Source organism: Eubalaena glacialis, chromosome 19 (assembly GCF_028564815.1).
Source record: "Eubalaena glacialis isolate mEubGla1 chromosome 19, mEubGla1.1.hap2.+ XY, whole genome shotgun sequence".
Classification (NCBI taxonomy): domain Eukaryota; kingdom Metazoa; phylum Chordata; class Mammalia; order Artiodactyla; family Balaenidae; genus Eubalaena; species Eubalaena glacialis.
The window spans coordinates 27,653,316-27,676,392 of NC_083734.1; the positions used below are offsets into that span (position 1 = coordinate 27,653,316).

Consider the following 23,077-nt stretch of genomic DNA (forward strand, 5'->3'; position numbering starts at 1 on the left):
GCAGCAGAAACGGAGGAAAAAGTTCATCAGGCAGACACGAAGTCCTTTGGCAAGAGGGTTTACCTGCAAAGCCCAAGGCTCATATTACCTGTGGGTCCTGCTTGCTCGTTTGCCACCACCTGGCCCAGGAGGCCGAGGCAGGCAGATGAGGCAGGAGTCACCTGTTTGCTAACTGAGACTTTTTGCCCTCAGCAGCTCTGCCAGGGGTCACAGGGCACGTAAAGTCCCCTCCCCCGTAGGAAAACTTCCAAAGGGAGAGATTGACACAAACCAGGCAGAGATTTAATCAAATACCAGGACAGTGTTGGCCTTGTTCTGGGCTATTACAGGAAGAAAATTTAAACGTGCAGGTAGCCTTCAGCGTGAGGGGCCAGGGAGGGGAGAGCCAATGGTCCTTCCTGGTCCACTCTAGAGTTCTAAGTCAAGGTCTGAGAAACGTCACGGCCCTCCAGAGCAAAGGCCAGCAGGTGAGGGGCGAGGCCCAGGCACGCCGACCACCTTCCAGTGAGTCCACCTGTACAAACCACTTCAGAAGACACAGGCCTCGTGGGAGCTGTGAGGCCCACGAAGGACAGACAGGACTTCTGTATTCCAGGCCCGGTCGGAAGGAACCGCACACCTCACGGAGCTCTGTTCATCTGCAACTTGCACTAGGAAGCAATACAATCAGAATCCACTCTCAGGAACACGGTTAACTTGCTTATTCATTTTCTCACAAATCTCCTGCCTTTCACATTTCAAAGGCTTTATGATATGTTTATTCTAGATCTTTCTCTCCTCACACATACAGCATCAAAAGGGGCATCTGAGCGGTGGCCGGGGGTGCCAGCATCGTACCTGCACATAAAGCCTGGAGCTAAAAGATAACAGGCAGCCAACACTCCCTCAGAGGGCCCTCTCCCGAGACCTCACACAAGTGCAATCAATGAGATCTCATTATATTAAAAAGCCAATTCATTCTTGTTTTCCATTTTTTTCCCCCCAAAGCTTTCGAGCACCATTCTCTGTAGCTCAAGTTAACTTTTATAGCCCACACACAACCCCAACCCAACAAAAGGACTCGAAGGCCCCTTTTCGCCCCATTTCCACGGGGCTCCCCTAAAGAGCTGGAACTTTCCAAACCACCACCTCCTTTAGGGCCTTGGCTTCCCATCCGCCACAGTGAGGGGCTGGCCCAGGAAAGGGTTAAAGCCCTCACGTCAAACCGCAAACTCGGGCACTGGCCCAGAAGGGACATGGGAACCAGGGCAGCCGAGTGATAAAGGCCGGATTGTAGCAGCCCACTGAATTGGAAATGACTTGTAGGCCTAATGAAACAGAACTTTGGCAGTAAAACAGAATGAAAGGAATGAGACAATAAAAGGCTGGAACAAAGGGTGCAGAGTCGGTTCAGCTTAGCAAAATAAGCTCACTTTGTTGGTGGGGAAAGCCAAAGCCGATTAGGATAAACCAATGACTAAGCGTAAGTCTTCCAAACTAATTACACAGTTCACCATGTGAAGTATAATTGGGAGCCTCCAGATGCGGCCTGCTCTGCTTTCACAGGAGTTATATAAAGTGAGAATTACCTAGCGAGCTCGGCACCGAGCAGCCCTCTCATCGAGGTGAACAGCTGAAAGGTGCAGAACTGCTCCATCCGGGACGAAGCCGAGAATTCATTAAGTTTAAAGGCCTCTTTTTGATCTCCCAAATCCTATAAGTGAGAATTTAAGAAGGAGGGGCCTACAGGGAGAAGGAGGAAGCCCTGGCACATGGAGTTGCTTTGATCCCAGGGCTTTTTAATGACCACGCTGGGCTCGTCTGGATGGCCGTGCAGGGGGAACGGAGCACAACAGCCCGATGGACGGTCTCGGTCTGTATGTGCGCATCTAGAGCGCTGTTTACACGCCATTTTTCGGAACGGTCTGTATACATCATTCCTGTAGGCATGAAATCGTCAGCACAGATAACGTCCACTAGGAAACCTGAAGCAGTAAAATAAATCGCCATAGATCAACGTTCTTGACAAATGAACCAAACCTGCTACCTCTGAGGATGGGGCTGCTCAGTGGTAAAGTGGGAGATGAGGTTTTATAAATGCTGAAAATGAGTGACTCTCCAGGTTACATGATCTTGGACAACATACTGACCTTTCTCAACATCAGTTTCGTCATCGCTTAATAGATATTTCACCTACCTCACTTGACATCCCTGAGAACCAATTTTTTTTTTTAATGTATTTCTTTTTTTTTTATTTTTATTTTTTATTTTTGGCTGTGTTGGGTCTTCGTTTCTGTGCGAGGGCTTTCTCTAGTTGTGGCAAGCGGGGGCCACTCTTCATCGCGGTGCGCGGGCCTCTCACTATCGTGGCCTCTCTTGTTGCGGAGCACAGGCGCCAGACGCGCAGGCTCAGTAGTTGTGGCTCACGGGCCTAGTTGCTCCGCGGCATGTGGGATCTTCCCAGACCAGGGCTCGAACCCGTGTCCCCTGCATTAGCAGGCAGATTCTCAACCACTGCGCCACCAGGGAAGCCCAGAACCAAATTTTTAAATGCATTAAGAAGCTTAGCACAAAGCACACGACCCTCTAATTCAGAAACATCAGAACACCGTAAAAGAAGTTCATACTAAAATCTGAACTTCACAAATTCTGCGTCTTCATGGAGATCTAGCACACGTAATAGGAAATTGGAAATACTTTATACTCACAGGATGAAGATTCCAGTTTATAAACAGTAGCTTTTTCCGAATAGAGAGTCTTTCATTGTCCTTTGATATTGAAGTGCAGAAATTAACTCTACCACAGTTACAACTGTTTTATTTGTTACATCATGCTCATTACTACCAATAACATCTTGTCTTGGTTACAGTCTATAGGTACCGTAGATACCTATCTATCCATCCACCTATGTATGTTTCCTTAAACACTTTCTAAATTATTCAATTTTCAAGCTTGAAACCAACCATAGGAATAATCTAGTACAGAGGTTGGCAAACCACAGCCCATGGGACAGATGGGGTCCCAAACCTGTTTTCATAAAGTTTTATTGGAACTCAGCCACACCCAATGGTTTATGTGTTGGCTACAGCTGCTTTCTCCACATGACAGAAGTGAGTAGTTGTGACAGAGCCAAAAATATTTACTATCTAACCCAAGTTTTCCACGCCCTTCCCTCAGGTGAGAAACTGAGGCCAGGAAAGAAGTGGCCTGTTAAGGTGCCTCAGTGGTATCACCATGCGGTCATGCCCAGTACGAGGGTCTGGGACACCTCCTCTTACCTTCCTCCAACGAGGGGACCAGAACAGCTACCCAGGGGTGAGGACGGCACCCAAGTCAGCAGAGTCCTTATGCCGATGGCTGCACTTCATGATCTCATCTTAAATATAAACAAGTAATGACATCCCTAACCTGTGGGTCAGGGGGAGGGGGGTAAATCTTCTGGGAGGAAGGTGGGAGAAAAGCAAAAAAGGGTTTACAAGCCTCCAACTTGAGTCATTTCAAGCTCTCAATGTGCCATCCTGCACCCACTCCGCTTACAGTAATGACATGTTTAGACTCCCTTAGCTCAGAGCCCCAAGACAACACTCTTACCCATCTTGATTGCCACCTGAAATAAACAGCCGAAACAGCTGCCACCTCAGGCAAGATGGGAAGAGGAAGAGGAAAGAAGCATGACAACGAGGGAAACCTAAAAAGAAGGTGGCAAACTCTGAATGGAGCCTGTGGAAAGATGGACAGTTCTAGACTTGGAGGAAGTAGGGTGTGAATTCTGGCTGTTATACTGCCTTACCTGGGTGACCTTTGCTGAGACTTCACCTCCCTGACCTGTATTGTCCACCTTTGTCAAATGGGCTGGATGATGCCAAAATCCTCTGTGCAGAAGCAATGAGGCCACGTAGGCCCAGTTCCTGGCACTGTCCTTGGGCATCCAGAGGGGACACCATTTTTTCCTCTCTTTTGCATCCTCCCCACCCTAATTCTATCTTGGGGGTTGATAAGCAGCTGGAACGGGCCCAGGGTTTGGGTTCTATTATCAGACAAGCCTAGAGGGGAAGTCTGTGAACTTTCATAAGGCTGCGACCTTGAGTCAAAGGTGCAGTCCCACCAAGACTTGTGGCCATTTAACAATCTACAAAATGGGCAGTACACCCACCAGCATCCCAGAGAAGAATTAAGTGAGGTAACATAAGTCAGGGGCCTGGCCCGTATCCAACACTTAACATGTACTCACTAAATTACTCACTGAATTACACCTTACTAATGTGCAGTTAACCAACTGAAAAGAGCCCCAAACAACTTGACACAGTCGGGAGTGTGTGCCTATGTGTGCGTATACTTTATGCAAGTGTGTGTGCGTGTGTTTTCCGTTTCCTTCAATCAGTTTGTCAATTTACTGTTACTCCTTTCACAGCCACTGGATTTACTCATCACCCCTGAGGCCCAGTAGCAGGGTCTCCCCTCCTTTGACCATTCTGGAGTCAAATGAATTATACCAGAATCCTGAGAGGTGGTGGGTCCTGCCCAAGGGAACACACATGTCACACCAGCCGCCAGCCAAACAGGGAATAAGCTATTCTGAAGACAGACCCAGATAACACGCAGAGCATATGTACGCAACAGGCCACTAACACATGACTATACAGAGTGTGAGGGTTGTGATACATTCAACAGCCTCCTTAGTCCTTTAATAAAACACTTGATAGGTTTATGCATCCTGCAGGAATCCACCGACGTTACTGCACAATTAACTGAGCGGCTTCAGACCCGGCGAGTGCCAAGCCAGGGAAGAGTGTGTGGCCGCCTCCCAGTCAAGAGGACGGCTGTTCCCGGGGCAGGGATGGTCACTGCTGCGGGCTCGCACCCCCCCACCAACTGCCGGTGGACTGAGTCACAACGCTAAGTGTTAATGAAGAACAACGGAAAGACAAAGAGAGAGAAAGGAGAGAGAGGGGGAGAGACCCAGAGCTGGGCATGTGCGGAGGTGTGGCGAGTATGAGCCTGTGTGGAAAATTCTAACAGCCCATCTGGGCAGCATCAACTTTCCCGACACCCGCAAATAGGCCCATGAGATTCCAAGGCAGGTTACGGCTCGAAAAAGAAATCCCACCTCATGTTTGCAAACACCACCTCCGGCCTGGTTTTAAAGGCAGAATGGTAGCAAAGAGGGCTCGCACTCCAGAGCCTTCCATTACGCAAGCTGGATTTGTCTCATTAAATTATTTCCAGGTTCTCTCCCTAGGCAGGGTGGGGCTGGGGGATGGACCAATCCCCCTTAATGCTTTAAATCAGTCTCGAAGAGAAGCGCCATAGTGTACACAATCCCCAACACACCCAGCTATTTTTTAGAATCTGCCAGAATGAATCAGCCCCCAACCGGCAATGCCAGACAGTGCCGTGGGGAAGGAGTCTTTCATAACCGACCCAGAAGGGCAGCTGAGTGCCATTCCAAACGCAAGGCTGGGCTGCAGGAGGCTGGGTTCTCTGAAGCATGGTCTCCCATCCATGCAGAAATTGATTAATACCAGAGACAGGAAAATCTCTATTTTGAGGCTAAATAGAAGTCACAGCACTCATCCCAGAGAGCGGCTCACAACGGGACACTCCTGGAGATGGGATCATAGCTGCCCATTGCCTTGGGCAAACAAATGAAAGCACAGAACTTTCAGACTGGCCAGTGGGCGGCAATGCCTTCGTACCACCCAGGGCAAGTGTGACAGGTGTCATGGGGCAGATGAGTGACAGAGCTTAGAACAGCCACGGTGTCTTCTCAGGATGCCTCGGCGGCCCTCTGCCACATCAGTCCTTCGGTGGAGGCGGGAGACACATGACGAGACACACAGAAGAAAACTATCCCACACCTGTGCTCCCAGGACAATGTCCACAACTGCCCAAAGGTGCAGGAGGCGTAGGCCCTGTGCACCCACTCACCTGCCAGCCTCCTGGGACACAGGAGCCGTAGGAGGGGCACCACACAAACGCCAGCAAGGCTCAGTGCCCAGCAAGCTGCCCTGCTGGAGCCCTGGGGCGACAGAGTCATTGGAGGAACATGTCACCCAGGGGAAGAACCCACTCTCCAAGGCAGTGGGTCCCCCCCACCAACTAGAAAGGGGCTGAATTAATCATCCATGGTTACGTGCCCTGTCTGTCTGTGTGACTCTGTCTGTCACACACACACTCCCACACTCCACATCCTGACTCATCTGGGGCATTCTGAGTTGCTCCCAGCCCATTCCCGCAGCAGAGCCCAGGGGATAATTGTACTGCTGTCTCACCGACATTCTGACAGGTACGAGCCTAGCATCTTTCCTGAGTTTCCTCGGGCATTTGACAGGGGAGGGTTCAGCCGCAAGGGCCCCAGGGAGCCTCCTCTCTCAATGCATTTTCCAGAAGGGCACAGAAGGAAGTCCAGCGCCAACTTACTGGCCAGCTTCTGCGGGAGCTCCTGCCCTGTGACTCACAGCCCTGAATCCCTCACCAGGAGCTGCCACCGTCAGCTCCCAGCCCAGGCCCCACGTGGCCGGCAAATGCCAGTGAATCCGCACTCAAAGGCCACTCTGTCTGCTCCTGCAGGCACGTGGGGTGCCGTGCCCACCACAAGCCGGACTCTGCTATCTCGGCTCCTGCCAAATTTCATTTACATCTTGACGGCCGAGTCCAAGGACAAGGTTCTTGAGGACACAGTAGTGGCAAAGGCAGGGGCCACGGCAGCCACTGCTACGGACTGAGCAGGCTGCTTCACCTCCACGCACCGCTTACCTTGCCAAACTGCTCGAAATACTGCTTCACATCTTCCACCACCGTGTTCGCAGATAATCCGCCTACGAAGATTTTCTTTGTTCTTGTGACCATCTGCAAGAAATGACAAGAGGAAGACATGGGTTAACTAGGTTATCTGAAGCCACACTCACCGAGATGCTGAGCAAGCCACTCTCCACACTTCTCTAGAGAGGAAGGCGATGTTAGGAATATGCCAGCTGCACCAAGCGGGCCCGTTGGACGTCTCAGGATACCGGAGACCGTCACTCTGGATACCTTAGGCCTTCAGGCCGCAACCTGAAAGCTCGAGTTTCATACAGATGGAGAGTGAACCTCTTTGGCTATAACACACAGCTTCACTATGATGTTAAGTCACACGTCAAAGCTATATTAAACCTAAGAGACATGAACAAAAGAGAGCTACGTGCATAAAGGTCTGCTGCCCTGAAAGTACCCATAAAGTGTGTCAATAAGAAACTCACACATAATTCAAAACCACGTGCAGACTGCCTACACAGAGCCATTCTGGGTGCTGGCTTACGTCTGCCAACAGGACAGATAGGACCTCATACACCGGGACCGCCCTCCAAGCCCGGCCCCCAGGGCTCCTTCCCCTCTGGATTTCTCACCATTCACTTTGATTTGTCCTACACTCAGCCAAGCGCAGCTGGTCCCCAGGCCTCCACACCTCTGTCCACGCAGGTCCTGCTCCTTGGGAGACCTCTCCACTCCTGCACCTCCCTTGCCAAGTTGTGACTTTCCTCCGAGATCCAGTGCCCTTCTCCAAAATTCAAAATACCTGTATAGCCGCCCCACCCAGAAGCTGTTTCTCCTGTTTCTGAACCCCAAACGCTGCGCCCCTCTGCCTCTCACACACTCACTACTTTCCACCTCGCACTGAAGTGAGTGATAATCCTGCCTTCGTTCTAACCTCCTCCCCCAGACTGTGGGCTCCTGACTCCTCTTGGTACCCCCCGGGGTGCAAATACAGGGCCAGGCACACAGAAGTCCACAGCCAAAGTCTGGTGGATGCAAAAAGAAACAAATTTCTGCAATGGCCACATTTCAGAATCCCACCAGCCCTAAAGCAAAGGGAGGAGGGAACTCGATGATGTCCACTGTTCAGAGTGGGACCAAAAATCTTACATGGAAGAGTGAAAGACAATAAAATACAATAAATTTTATTCTGAAGACTAAGTTAGGCTGTGTGGGGTTTGGGGTTGGTTTTTTCTTTGTCTTTTTTTGTTCTTCTTTAATGTCAAATAAAAATTTTTAAAACTCAGTGGATACAGGGTCTCACCAGTTTGGTTGCATATAATAAAAGCACAACGTCTTAACTCAATGGCTAGATCTTGCCACAATATATAATACATACATACATCAAATCATCACATTGTACGCTTTAAATATCTTACCATTTTATTTGTTAATTACACCCCAATAAAGCTTGGGGAAAAAATTTTTGATGAGAACATACAAAGAAAAGCAAGACTAAAACCCAAAAATAAATGAATGAGAGGAATCTGAAAACATTAAAAAAAAAAAAAAAAGAAACAGCCACAATGTCACACGTGTCTATTGTAAGTCAATGCAGGGGGTACTTCCCTGGTGGCGCAGTGGCTGGGAATACGTCTGCCAATGCGGGGGACACGGGTTCGAGCCCTTGTCTGGGAAGATCCCACATGCCACGGCGCAACTAAGCCTGTGTGCCACAACTACTGAGCCTGCGCTCTAGAGCCTGCGAGCCACAACTACTGAGCCCATGTGCTGCAACTACTGAAGCCTGTGTGCCTAGAGCCCGTGCTCCACAACAAGAGAAGCCACCACAATGAGAAGCCTGCACACCACATCGAAGAGCAGCCCCTGCTTGCTGCAACTAGAGAATGCCCACACGCAGCAACAAAGACCCAACGCAGCAACAAAGACCCAACGCAGCCAAAAATAAAAATAAATAAATAAATTTATTAAAAAAAAAAAAAAGTCGATGTAGGTTGCCTAAGTATGGGGGCCATGGCTGCCTGGATCACTTATCACCGAGTCTCCTGACACATGTGTGGAGAGAATGAACCAACCAACCCACTCCCAACAGTAGAGACTCAGCGGAGTGACACCTAAGGGCACAGCGGTCCCAGGCAGGCTGTTCTAAGGAGTGTGAAAGGCTCTGGAAACCTGGCTTCTGTGTCTAAGTCTGGATGTGACCCTGGACAGGACTCGCCTGAGGGCTGGGTTCTGTGCTCTGCACGTGAAGTCCTGGACCAGAGCTCCCTGTCCCGCCTAACCCTGAACTCTCCTGAATCTGTGAGCGTGGTGGGCCCGACAGGGAAGCTCCCAGACCTCAGGGACCTCACACTTTAACTCTGCAGCTCCCAGAGGGGACACATGCCACCTCAGCCCGCTGACTGACCCCCAACCTGGAATACCCTTGTAGTGGACACCCTGTGCTGCCTCAGGAGGACACTGCCCCGGTGACTCTCATACATCTCACTGGCCACCATGCAGTGGTTTGCATGTGTGTTTAAAACTGTTGTTTACTATTTTTTCATCTCTTTTCAGATGAATGAGAAATTTGATGAGATAATGTACGTGAGGACATTCTATGAAGATCCCACCAGTGTCCACACCTCCGAGCTCCAAGAACCTCCGGTTAACTGGTGGGCATCTTATCCAGCTCCTTGTTCATCTCCCTCCTTATCCGTCTCCCTGCTTATCCCTCAGTCCCCCTGGTGGATCAAGGTCACCTTCACGGTGATGCTCCATCAGGCCCTCTCCAGATTTAGATCTCTCCCTACACTCACTAATCGCCAAATTTTACTCATCTAACTTTCCTAATGCATTCATTCAACAAATAGATTAAGTGCGAGGTGCTGGAACTCACATTTAAATACAGTGCGGAATTTAATCCCCTTTAAAAACGGAGATATAATAATTAGCCTACCACACAAGGTTCCTGCTGCAACTAAATTACATAACATATGCCCAGGGCTTCCCTGGTGGTGCAGTGGTTGAGAATCTGCCTGCCAATGCGGGGGACAAGGGTTCGAGCCCTGGTCCAGGAAGATCCCACATGCCACGGAGCAACAAAGCCCGTGTGCCACAACTACTGAGCCTGTGCTCTAGAGCCTGCGAGCCACAACTACTGAGACCACATGCTGCAACTACTGAAGCCCGCGCGCCTAGAGCCTGTGCTCCGCAACAAGAGAAGCCACAGCAATGAGAAGCCCGCACACCGCAACGAAGAGTAGTCCCCGCTCTCCACAAGTAGAGAAAGCCCACGCGCAGCAACACCAAAAATAAATAAAATAAATAAATTTACAAATAACATATGCCCAAGAGTCTGGTGGGACAGTGCGTAGATGATAAATAAATGGTCACTAGCTGAATCCAAAGTCAGTTACTAAATTCATCCTTCGAGCTCAGAAGAAACGCGCAGCAGGAAGATACCTTCTAGCAAACACTTTGATAAATCAACTCTTATTGACCATTCTCTTCCACTGTCATTTTAAAAACACTTTCCTACATCTCTACGTGATTTCAGATGGGCAAAGACTCCCAATAGTTTCATTTTAGATTTTTCATTCCTTTTTTTTAACCCCAGCCAAGCAATTAAATATCTATAAAGAAACACTAATGTGATCTACAAACATGCACTCGTGGAGTTCTCAACTTAAAGAAACTCTGGAGAGGTATTCCATAAAATGAACCCCACGGTCTCATTCAGACATTGTGTAGAGCCAGGTGGGTATAGACAGCAGGCCCTATAATATTCCAAACGTTCACATGGATGCAGAGAATTAAACGACCAACGTGTCTTCATTCCAAATAACAGAAGTCAACAGAATGTTCATTCCCCAGTAACTGGTAAAAAGAGAAGGTCCCCTCTTACACCCTCCACCGTTGCCCTACAGCCGTAAACCTGCCAAGACAGAGCCCTAAAGGCTGGGGAAGACATCCAGCTATAAATCTACACAGTCCCAAAACAGTCTTTAAAACACTTTTTTTAAAACAAGGATGAGAAATTCCAGGCCCCAGACAATGTGGCCAAAGTGTCCAAGTTACTAAAACATACTCTCCAGGAACCAGCTCAGATACAGAGATAGATCCCACTCTTCAGCAAACACGAAAAGGAGACTGCTTTAATCAAAACCTTCCAAACGTGCAGAGGCCAGTGGGAAGATGGGCGACACCTGGTTAGCTGCTCACCGACGTCTCAGCTTCAGGAGAGGGGAGCATGGCTGGGGGGTGATGGGGCTCTGCAGGTGACCCCTCCCACCAGGGGCGCTGGGGAAAATGGGAGTGATTTACTTTGGGAATTCTGATGGCATCACTGCTAAATGGGCTGTGCACTGCTCCGTGATTTGCATTCTGGAGAGGGACGCAGGGGGCAGGCAGAGGATGCTAGAATCACACACTCTTCCCTCCATTTCCCTCCCACCTCCATGGCTCCTGAGGACAGCAGGAAGGGGGCAGCGTGGGGACGTGGTGTCCAAGGTCTCAGTGGACTAAACGGAGGTCCTCAAATTCCCATCAATACTGTCAAGGTTTCATTTCTGTGTACATGTTTGCATGCGTGTGTGTGCATGCGTGTGTGTGTGTGTGTATTGGGGGTACCTCTCTATTCCCAATCCTTGAGTCTTGGCTTCTGTGTGCCCCAGGAACCATCCAGCACCCCAGACCTTTAACCCTCTCTGACCCTGGAAACAGCAAGCAGGACCAGTTACACACTGGCCCCCGACTCTATAGCCCTCTGTGTTATAAAAAGTCCTCTCTGCCCACAGTGGAGAGCGCCACCTGTGTCTTCTTCCTGTGCTAGGCCCTTTGGGTAACCGTTTCCCAACCCACAGCCTTCACACCGACGCACAGCCGCTGCACACCAAAAGGCTCAGGGCCTCCACAGCACACTTAGATGGAGAGAGCCACCCATCTGCTCCAGAGAGAGCTCAGTCCGAAATCCACAAGGAAATGGGTGTGAAACATCCTTGGCTTGGAGTTTGTGGTGGAAGGCTACACCCAGAGCGAGGGCCCTACACTCTTGGGGACAGCCCCTCCCCTAGCAGATGCCTCCTTTTATGGTCTAGGGTGGCATTCTGGGAAGGCGTGTGTGTGTGCGTGTGTGTGTGTGTGTGTGTGTAGCACGCATAGGGGCATGGGGAGGGTTTGGGCTGTCACAAATCACTGCTGCAAAGTTTTGTTATCCGGACCTGTAATTTAACTAAACACTACTGCTCTCCGCACAACTCTTGGCTCCAGAAAGAAAACCCCAGCATCCATTCCAGTTCGGAAAATTGCTGTTTACACACAAGAACTGGCCAAAGCCAGCTGCTAACTAGAGCTGCAAAGAACACTCCACCTTCCTGCCTCTAACCAGAGAGCTGGCTTTTTTTTTCGAGTTTCAAAAATTCCCTTTAAAAAAAATGTGTTTCCATCTGAAATGGTCACTCAGAGTGGAGCCACTGGCTGTATTTTTATAAAATTGAATAAAGCAGGGGTGTGTGTGTGTGTGTGTGTGTGTGTGTGTGTGTTGAAAGCAGAGGGTGGAGGTGTTAGAATCTTTTATGATGAGATCGAAGAGGAAATTTTAGCTCCAACAGCACTGGCCCAAAGATATTAGTTGTCACACAAGAAAACAACAGAACAACAACAAATATTTCTGATCCTAATAAATGCATGGAAAGGCAGGAAATGGCTCTGAAGAGTCTTAAATGGGTGTGAGAGAGGCCCAGAGAAACTCAGTCAGCTCTTGCCATAACCATGCTCCTGAAAAGAGTTCAAATTCCCCTCGGTGAAAAACCACGAGCCATCTTCAGGGCCCAAGAACGCAGGATCTTTGCAGATGCTCTCCCATCTATGGGAATCCCAAGGTTGAAAGAGCCCAGGAAGGATGAGAATGCTAGCATTGGGCGAGCTCTCGCAAACCTGACTGTCCATCATCCCCATTATGCAGATGAAAAAATCAAGTCCCAGCAAGGTGACTCATGTGCTAGTTAAAGGCAAGGCAGAGTGACAAGGGAGAACTGGTAAGTAAGTTGGCAGATACCATGTGGTTTCATACTAGATTCTGAATTTGGTGAGCACTTTGTTCTTCAGGATCTGGGATGAGATTGTGTGGTATCATCAACTCTGCATTTGAGAATGAAGCCCAATCTTTAATGGTAAAGAAGCTCTAGGAAGGTTGACTGAGATCCTAGAAGTCCCAAACTCCATGGCCCCCTCCCCCAGGGTGTTTCTTCCAAGGGACCTGTCCTCTAAAATTCTTACATTCTCCCAATATTTTCTTCCATTCTGCCCTCCTCCCCCTAAACTACCACTCTTGCCACCACCAACACCCCAATCACATCCGAATCCAATGGCAAAACTCATGTAACATACGAAATCACAACACAAGTCAGGAACTGGGAATCTTCTCCAAAAATTTCTAGAATCATATGTGGAAAAAGAGACTACAGTGGCTTGATGAGTCCCCCCCCAAAATTCATGTCCGCCTAGAACCTCAGAATGTGATCTCATCTGGAAAGAGGGTCTTGCAGCTATAATTAATAAAGGATCTTGAGATGAAATCACCCTGGGTGTAGGGTGGGCCCTAAATCCAATGAGGTGTCCTTATAAGAGGAGGAGAAGGGACACACACACACACACACACAGACACACACACACGAAGGTTGTGTGAAGACAGAGGCAGAGACTGCAGTGATGTGTCTAAAAGCCAAGGAATGCCAGGAGGTCCCAGGAGCTAGGAGAGAGGCGAGGGATGGTTTCTCCCTCACAGCCTCCAGAAGGGAGGCTCTGTCTCCTCCAGACTTGTAGACTCCTGAACTATCAGAGAACACTTCTGTGGCTTCAACGACCCAGCGTGTGGCAGCCCCAGGTAACTAACATGGGGACCTCCTTGGGAGAGGCTCTCAGACACCACGGCCTCAGTCTCACCTTTCCTTGGTGATGGTGGGGCGTGGCCCACAAGGACGCCTCCACCACCCTGGGGGAGAAGAACGCTACGCCCCAGGTGTGACCATCTGAATCTGCCCCCCGAGGAAGGCAGGTCACACTCATCATTTGCACAAGCACTATGGCAGGGGCCGCACGGTCAAGGCTCTGCCCCAGAAGGTGAAGTGGGAAGGTAAAGGAGTCAGGAGAGCAGAGCCAGCTTTTGAAGAGAAGCGGCCCAAATGCGACTTAAGTTCCTCTGATAAAACATGTAGGGCCAGGGTTGACACGTGGCAGGGTCCCTCCTAATAGCAGGTCCTCTTCTCCTACGGAAAGCGGTGGTGCCCGCGTCTCCTCCACGCTCAGAATGCGCTGTCCTCCCTGTGGACCCACTGTGCGCCCGGCCCTGGGCTGAGCCCTCCTCACAGCTGCCCTCCTCAGGCCTCACGTCAGTCCTCAGACGGGTCTCAGCTTCTCTTCCACAGCCAAGGAGACAGGCTCAGAGATGTGAAGCGTCCAAAGTCACACAGCACTAGCGGGTGACAAAATGGGGCATCACAACCCCGAGCTTTCTTTTTTGGTGGGGGGCGGGGGGGGGAGCATGCCACGTGGCATGTGGGATCTTAGTTCCCTGACCAGGGATCGAACCCAGGCCCCCGGCAGTGGAAGAGTCCTAACCACTGGACCGCCGGGGAATTCCCCAACTTGAGCTTTCTATTCGTTGAATCTCCTACACCTTTACTTGCGACATCCCAGCAAAAAGAGACAACTGGGGACAGGGAGATGAGGGGGTGCCATGAGAAGCAAGTCTGATTCTGCCCTTTTCAATTCTGAAGCCAAGATGCAAAACCGACAGGCCAGATGCTGCTGGTGGGAACGTCAAATGCTGCATCCGCTCTGGCAAACAGTCTAGCAGCTCCTCAAATGATTAACTGTCGAGTTACCATAGCACCCAACAATTCCACTCCTACTATATACCCAAGAGAAATTAAAACGTATGTCCACCCAAAATCTTCCCCAGAAAATGTTCACAGCAGCCTTGTTTGTCAGTCAGAAAGTGGAACACCGATGGATGGATGGATGGATGGATGGATGGATGGATGGATGGATAAATTAAGTGTGATCTATCCATATAATGGAATATTATTTGGTCACAAAAAGGAATGGAGCGCTGACACGTGCTACAACCTGGATGAATTTTGAAAACATTGTCTGAAGTGAAAGAAGCCCGTCATAAAAGACCACATATTGTATGACTCCATTCATATGAAAGTTTGATGGGGAAACCCATAGGGACAGCATGTAGAATAGGCGTTGCTTAGGGATGAGGGAGAGGTCAGGAGGTGTGGTTAAAGAGTATGGGGCTCCTTTGTGAGGTGGTGAAAATGCTCTAAAACGGACTGTGGTGATGGTGCACGTATCTGTGAACAGACCAAAAACCACTGAACTATACACTTCAAATGGGTAAATTACATGGCATGTGAATTGTATCTCACTAAAGCTGTTTTTGGAGTTTTTCTTAATGACAGGCCCAAAAGATCCCCAAGTCAAGAATCTGAGTGCAAAAAGGGCTTAAAATAAACCCAAGCATCCAAGAAAGCATGCTTCCCCTGTTTCATCCACCAGCTAATTCCATGTGCCTCAATTCACCCACGGTGGACCACTGGACAAAGGTGTAACAGTATCTGATGTCGTCAACTGCAGAAATTAATTTAACTTCAGAGGAAACTAATTATAAATATAACCCCAAATGTTTCTTAGAGCACTCGCTCCCCATCTGTAGCTATTAGCCAGAGAGCACCAGTGTTCAGGCTACAATTTGGCATTCCCTCTAAATAGCTTTAAAATTGGAAGGAAGAGACTAGACTTCATCTATATGGGGCTAGAATATAATGTATACACAATTAGCCGACATAGCCAGGGTACAGCATTACCTCTGATTAAAACAGTAACTCACCTAAAAGAAAGTGTGATCTCCTAATGAAGGTGATCAGGCTGCTTCAGCAGGGAGCTGACCCCCCAGTCCTTTCCAAGCCCTCACCCAGCTCCCTCCCAGGCTAATTTAAAAAATACTACTTCCTCTTACCCTTGGGGGAAAATCTGTAGCCAGAGAGGGTGACCGGTCCACAGATTGGTATCAGAGAGTAATATCCTAGCCAGTGGCACTCAGACTGGGGGCTGGGGGGGGTAACAGAAAAAGGTGCAGAGATGGAGTGCCGCCTTGGAAAGCACAGGAAATTAAGGATCGTGACCTGATGCTGAGCGAGGTGGCTGGCTGGCCATCACACCATCATCCCAGGTACCCAAGCTGCTCTGCATCCACGGGTAGTGTCTCCATCCCTCCATCCTTCTCACAGCCCCCGGCCCCCAGTACTTGTCACAGAGTGATGGACTCAGTACACAGAAGGCCCCAAAGACTCTCTCTCCAGGGTTCAAATGATTACCAACACACAGAGGCAATTAAAACCCATCATCTTTTACAGCAACGGTATTAAGCTAAATGAAGTACCCTTTACTACTGCTGAATTTTCGAGGAAGCTGAGCATTTCTGCATATGAAAGAGGTGCCCCTCCACAGCCCCAGCCAAGGGACAGGCAGCCAAAGCAGATTCTTAATAAACCCCAGAAAGAGGTGGGAAAGAAGGGCCAGACAGGACAGCAGGCTGGGATGAACTCAGTTCACTCCGCCTGTGCCTGTCCCTCCAGCAGCAGGAGCCCGATTCACCCACCCAGGGTGGACTTCTTCTGGAGACAAAGAGGAGGGCTCCCGGGGAGGGGGAGGGCCCTAGGCATGGTAACACGATGGTCCCGGGGCCCCGTGGCTAGAGCCTAGGTCCAAGGTGACCCTGCCGACAGAAATGGTCCAAGGGAAACAATAATAACAAGTTTAAAATTCTTTGTCCACCCGGTTTCACGTTTTCAAGCACATCTGTGTACACTGAGACATACGGAATAACTCCCCTGGTTGGTCAGATGAAAAGAGGTCAAGTCTCTCCACAGCGCTGGGAGACACCTTCCTCCTTTGAAAAATGGGCATAAGGCCCTGGCCTGAACAACACAAACTGAGATGGCAAATGTGAAATCCTAACTCCAAGACCATGGCCCATAGGAAGCCCCTGTACCTCGAACCAAGCCACCAAGGCCAACCCAACCCCCGAGCCCACGTCGCTAACACACACCTTCCTCAGAGCTTCTCCCCTGGCTCCAGCCTCGCCAGTGCCAACCTCCAGGCAGAGAGGTGCCTGAGGCCCTGCTCACAGCCGTGCTCAGGGTTACCTGAAGCCAGCCCGTGTGCAGGCCCCAGGATTGAACACACAGCTGAGGTGATGGGTTCAGACCGTCCCTTCCTACTTCCCAAACCACTCTTTTCTTGAAACATTTCAGGTTGTCTGGGTAGCAACTACCAGAGAGGCAGTTTCTACTCATAAGTTAAGCATTTCACAAATCAAAACTACCATGAGGCACCACCTCAGACCAGTCAGAACAGCCATCATCAAAAAGTCTACAAACAGCAAATGCTGGAGAGGGTGTGGGGAGAAGGGAACCTCCTACACTGGTGGGGGGAATGCAAATTGGTGCAGCCACTAAGGAAAAGAGTGTGGAGGTCCCTTAAGAAACTAAAAATAGAGCTACCATATGATCCAGCAATATGCTATTCTGGGCATATATCCAGAGAAAACCATAATTTGAAAAAAATACACGCACCCCCATGTTCACAGCACCACTATTTACAACAGCCGAGACATGGAAGCAACCTAAATGTCCATTGACAGATGAATGGACAAAGAAGAAGTGGTACGTATGTACAATGGAATACTACTCAGCCATAAAAAAGAATGAAATAATGCCATTTGCAGCCACATAGATGGACCTAGAGATTATCACACTAAGTGAAGTAAGCCAGACAGAGAAAGACAAATATCATATGATATCATATATATGTGGAATCTAAAATATGATACAAATGAACTTATTTGCCAAACAGAAACAGACTGACAGACATAGAAAACATACTTATGGTTACCAAAGGGGAAAAGCAGGGAGGGAAAAATTAGGAGTTTGGGATTAGCATATACAAACTGCTATATGTAAAATAGATAAACAACAAGGTCCTACTGTATAGCACAGAAAACTATACTCAATATCTTGTAATAAACCATAATGGAAAAGAAGATGAAAAAGAATATATATATATGTTAACTGAATCACTCTGCTGTACACCAGAAACTAACACAACTTTGTAAATCAACTATACTTCCATTAATTAATTAATTAATTAATTAATCTTTAAAAAGAAGTTAAGCATTTAAAAGTTCCTTGAAACCAGAAGAGTCTCTGTGTCCTCCACGTGACGTGCAGGAAAGCTCAAGGCGCACGCTGAAAACCGTGTCAGGAAGGATGGTCAGAAGACAGACCCTTGGTTAAGGAAAACGAGGCTTAGTAGGGCACCACTGTACTCTGGGGAAGACTGGTCGATAGAGGACTTCAGGAACAACGACACAGCTCTTCTTGGGAGAGAAAGGATAAAAACTAGGCTGGTAGGCAGGCTCTGAAGCCAAGGTATCCCATCCCCCAGGCCCTCCAGTTGATTTCATGAAAAGAACAAATGGCAGCCTTAACCCTTAGCCTTGATTACCTTCATTAACATATTTTAGATGCACATGGCAATCAGTTCTTGATGAGCAAGTCTTACCTAATCCACGGAGCTGAACCAGACTGCAGGTTCCCTGACACTCCCGGAGGACAGCAGGGCTCAATCCCAGCTGCACCTTAGAACAGCCTGGGGAGCCCCTAAAACCTACAGATACAGGCCCCACCCTAGGGGATTCTGATGTCATTGGTCTGTGGGGAGGCCTGGGCATCAGTATTTTTTCAACATTCTCCAGACGACTCTAACATACAGTCAGGGCTCTGCAAGAAGCTGCTTGCGCCATCTCACAGGAGAGAAAGTGGGCGACGGAGACCTCAACAAAAGGTCTCGTTATTACCATCCTGCACACAAGAGTGGGGAAAAGCCAGGGAACAGCAGAAGGAGGCTGGGACTTGAACCAGGGAGCACTGGGCTTGAGTCCCTTGCAGGTGAGCCATGGGCAAAAGTGAGGGCAATACCTATATGTCACAGAGCTGCCATAAGCATCACCAGAGATAAGGATGTAAAAGCACCTGGCACATGTCAAAAAACATTTGCTTGAATCCCAGGAGAGTGAGAATGCAGACCAAGAGAGTCAGAGAAGAAAATAAATTGCAGAGGACTGTCTCTGGTGGCAAGCCATATTCATTCACTCATTCTCTCATCAAACGTGTTTTGAGGACCTACTATGTGCCGAGCATGGTGCTCGGCTTGATGGATGTTAAGTGGACCAAGACCTGGTCTCTGCTCTGAAGGTGTTTACAGTCAAGTAGCAGGCTCATTACTGCAGCCTGGTGAGGCTTTGGGGCGCAAGACTGGGTGTGACCTGAGGCTTGAAGTCAGCAGTGGGGGAGCCAGGAAAGGAAGGGGAGAAGGGGCTCCCCAGCTGAGGCTGTAGCATCTTCAGTGTTGGCTGAAAGGCTGCAAGCGAACCTGAAATACTGTAGCTCAAGGTATCAATGGAATGCAAGGAGAAGGGGGGCCAGGCCAGGCAGGGAAGGCCCTGAAGGCCATGACAGGAAGCAACAGAAAGCCTCCACAGGGTTTAAATAGGGGAGCAACTCTTCAATCGGCTGTTAAAGAGAAAAGCAGGGCCACTGTGGGGGGCTGGGTCACCTTAACACTTAGATACTGGCAAGGAGGCAAGAGTGGCGAGAAAAGCATGAACCAGAAGGAAGGTTCCCAGACCTAGTGACCTGCATGCAGCCTGGGGTTCACTTCCCCATGAGCAGGTCCCTCCCTGCTCTGTCACTCATTCTACTGTTCCAGAAACATCCCGGGGGTGGGAGGAAAGGTCGGGGCAGGTGGGGGAGGCACAAGGAGAGAGAAGCACATTGCACCCTTGGCGTGGTCGTCTTTGGTAAACACACTCAGCCACCTGTTGGGCCATAAATTTTACCTGTCAAGAAAAAATAAAAGTCAAATTCCCCTCCCAGAATGTGCTGGTCTGGTCCCTGCCACCCGCCACAGGGAACTTCCTTTGAGGGAAAGAGGGTACCCAAAGAAGTGTTTGCAGTAAAAGAGAGAAGCCAAGATAATCATGAGCAAGTCCCTCTACCTGTTATTAAATGCCTCACCCCTCAAGAGAGGGAGGGTGATCTTTCTAAACCAAAGAGATCCTTGGAGGCAGAAAAGAGCACCAGATTTGGAGATTCTGGAGATGGGAGGGCCGGGTTCCAATCCCAGCACCCAGAGCAGGTCAAGTGATAGAGCAGAAAGAGGAACCCAGGAATCTCCATTCTGACGCGTATATACTAGGTGACCGTGACAAGTGACTAAGCTTCTCTGACCTTGAGTTTCTCCCTCTATAAAATGGGATTAAAAGAGCTAACACATGAAACATGCTTAGCACGGGGCTGGAATGACAGGCAGACAAATTCCCTCTTCCCGCTTCCCCGCCACCTGCCCTGCCCCACCAGTCACTGAACTCTCCCGGTTTGGCCATGAACGAGAATCAAACCTTTCCTGCCTGTCCCGCAGACAAAACAGAAGGAAAAACACTTGGAAAAGGCAAGAAGCACACTTGTAAATTTAAAGACTAGTTATTATTGATTCTACTTTTTTCAGATTTCTCGGACACCAACCTGAATCAGCCCACCCCCAGCAGTGGTCCTGGGCAACCACAGTATTCCAAGGGCTGAAGATGCTCCAGCAAAAAGGATGCCATCTCAGTGCAAAGCAGCGTCTTTATCCGCCTTAATCTAGGCAGCCCCTTACTCTACAAAGAGAAACAGACTATTCCACATGAGGAAGATCATTCTCTATAGGAGATAAAAGCTGTCCATGCCTTGGAGGTCATATTTCTCTGCAACACCAATATCCTAACATGCCTGTTGCCTCCTCATGCCAGGAACATATTTCTATAAATCCTCACATAAAAGAAAACTTTACTTTCCAGAGGGATAAACAGGGGAGAAAAAGGAAACAACAGTCGCAGCAAAACCTCACCAATCAAACAGAACTCGGTCCACCAGGAACTTGACTAAATGTGCAATGTTACAGATGTTTTATAGCCGTGATGTCTGTTCTATTTAAAACACTTGCACTCGGCCAACCCAACCACGGGAAAGAGAGAAAGAAAAGATATGTTCCCCAGTGTGCCCAACCCAGCTAACTGGTCTGGGCTGGCTGTTTACTGAGGTAAAGAGGTAACCGGGGACCTGTAGCTGCCGGCCGAACGGTGGAGGGCTCATTTCGTAGTTCACTCTGGAGGGCTGTCAAATCAGCCTCGTGGCCCGACAAATGGTGCCCGGTCTCTCTGAAGGGCACTTCTGCCTGGAAGATGAGGGTCTTCTATGGGGAACTTACCCTACACCTGACAAGTGCTTCATAAAATCTAGTTCCCTTCCCTCAAGAAAGAAAAATCTGCCCAGTTAAACCTCATTTGTCCAACAAGACTCATTCATTCCCTCCACAAACATTTGTTCAGTGCCTGCCATGCATAAGGCCCTGAGCTAGAGGCTCACAGGCAAATCAGCCATGGTCAGGATGCCCCGTGTCCCCTGAGAATGGAAGCCTCATAAGGGAGAGTCAATTCACCCTCCAGAATGGAAGTATCATAAGGGTAAGACTTTTGTCTGATTTGTTCACCACTGCATTCCTAGCACCTCAAAGAACGCCTAGCACACAGCAAGCACTCAATAAATATGGGTTGAACAAAAGAGTGAACGTATACTCCCTGCTCTTGAATTACCCAGTTTGTGGATGATTCAAGGTCCCCGGGTACCTTCCTCATCTCCTCTCTGGACCCTTGGTAATTCCCAGCACTCCTGGTTGCTAAGCTGGACACAAGCTTCAGGAGATAAAAGCTTCATTCCTAAGCAGAACAGCTGGCCACAGTCCTGTTCAGGAGGCACAGACAACACAGAGCGCTGCTCTGAAAGGTCCTGCCGGACTGAGTCAGACAGACCTTTCTCTGGACGAACACAGTTAGTGATCTGGTAGGGTCATCTTTTATATATAAAAAAGACAATTAGTGACTCTTGATAAGAAACCACTTAAAGCGTCAAATGAAACAGGGAGGGTCCTGAAACCCCTGGCAGTCACAGATTCAGTGACAACAACCAGTGTCTTTATTACTGGCTCTTGATTCTATTCGACATCAAACATTAATGACTACCTAGTCCCCACCAGGCCCTGGGAGCCCAAACGAAAAGATTTAGTTCTCTGCCCTTAAAGATCTCGCAGGGGCCCGACAAAAACACACAATGGCAGGAGTGGGCAAAGTACGACAGAGGGAAATACAGTGAATCGTGTCAGGAGGGTCAGAGAAGGCTTCAAAGAGGAGATGCCTGACTAGGGTTTTCAAGGATAAGCAGGAATTTCCCAGGAAGACAAAAGACAAAGGCAGACAGAGTCATAACAGCATGAAATATCCTTGCCTGTTTCAGGTACTAAAAGTTTGGCACTGCTAGGAATCGAGTGGAGAGGAGAGTTTAATGGGAGATACGGATGGAGACGTGGAGTCTTGTAGACCATGACCAAGGAGACTGGACTTCATCTTGAAGACAAGAGGTCAAAGATTTGCAAGAGAGGATTAACATGACCACCAGCTCTGTGTTTTAGATAAGTCACTCTACAGAGGATAGATCGAAGGGCTTGAAAATAGACAGGGTAAGAACAGTCAGAAGCTTATCATAATAGTCCAAGATGAAGGGGCCCTGAACTAAAGCAAGGATATTTTGCATAACAAAGCAGGAAGAGATTTAAGAGTGAGCAAGGGACAAAATTATCAGAACTGGGTAAATGGCCAGATGCAGAAATGAGGGAGAGGAAGGAGTTTTGAATTTACTGGGTGGCTGAGTCAGGGGGGTTTCACCAACAGAGATAAGGAATGCAGAAGAAACAGGTTTGCAGAGGAACGATAAATGTGTTCAGTTTGGGTGTATTAAATTTGCAGTGTCCATAGGACAATTTGGGCATCTGTTCTGCAGCTCAGAAGAAAGATTAAGCCAGATGACCCAAATTGAATTTACCAGTGTCTAAGTGGACTCTAAAATCGTGGGAGTGAATGAGATGAGAGGGTAGAGTAAAAGCAGGGACAAGGACAGTTTCAGGAGGAATCCCAACATCTTTTGCAAACCCAAAACAATGGCCACACAAGGCTGGGTCATAAAAGGTGCTGCACCACCAGGGAAGCCCATGGCTGAGTTTTAACTGTCCCTTTATCAACACAATTGGCCAAAGAACCAGGAGAGAAATGAGAGAAAACTGTTTTGCCAAGTGTGGCATATGGCCCCTTGGTCCATTCCCCTTCCCTTGAATCTGAGTAAGCTTGTGACTGCTTCAACCAATA

At 48.8% G+C, this 23,077-nt stretch overlaps 1 protein-coding gene across 4 annotated transcripts in view; it reads right to left on the minus strand.

Annotated features, from left to right (window-relative positions):
- MSI2 (musashi RNA binding protein 2) overlaps positions 1–23,077 on the minus strand; it is a 386,854-nt gene that overhangs the window by 244,287 nt on the left and 119,490 nt on the right. For all 4 annotated transcript variants that reach the window (XM_061176841.1, XM_061176843.1, XM_061176842.1 and 1 more), the window contains exon 6: positions 6,736–6,828. In XM_061176841.1, coding sequence (XP_061032824.1) covers positions 6,736–6,828 — 93 coding nt within the window. The remainder of the gene's footprint in view (positions 1–6,735; positions 6,829–23,077) is intronic.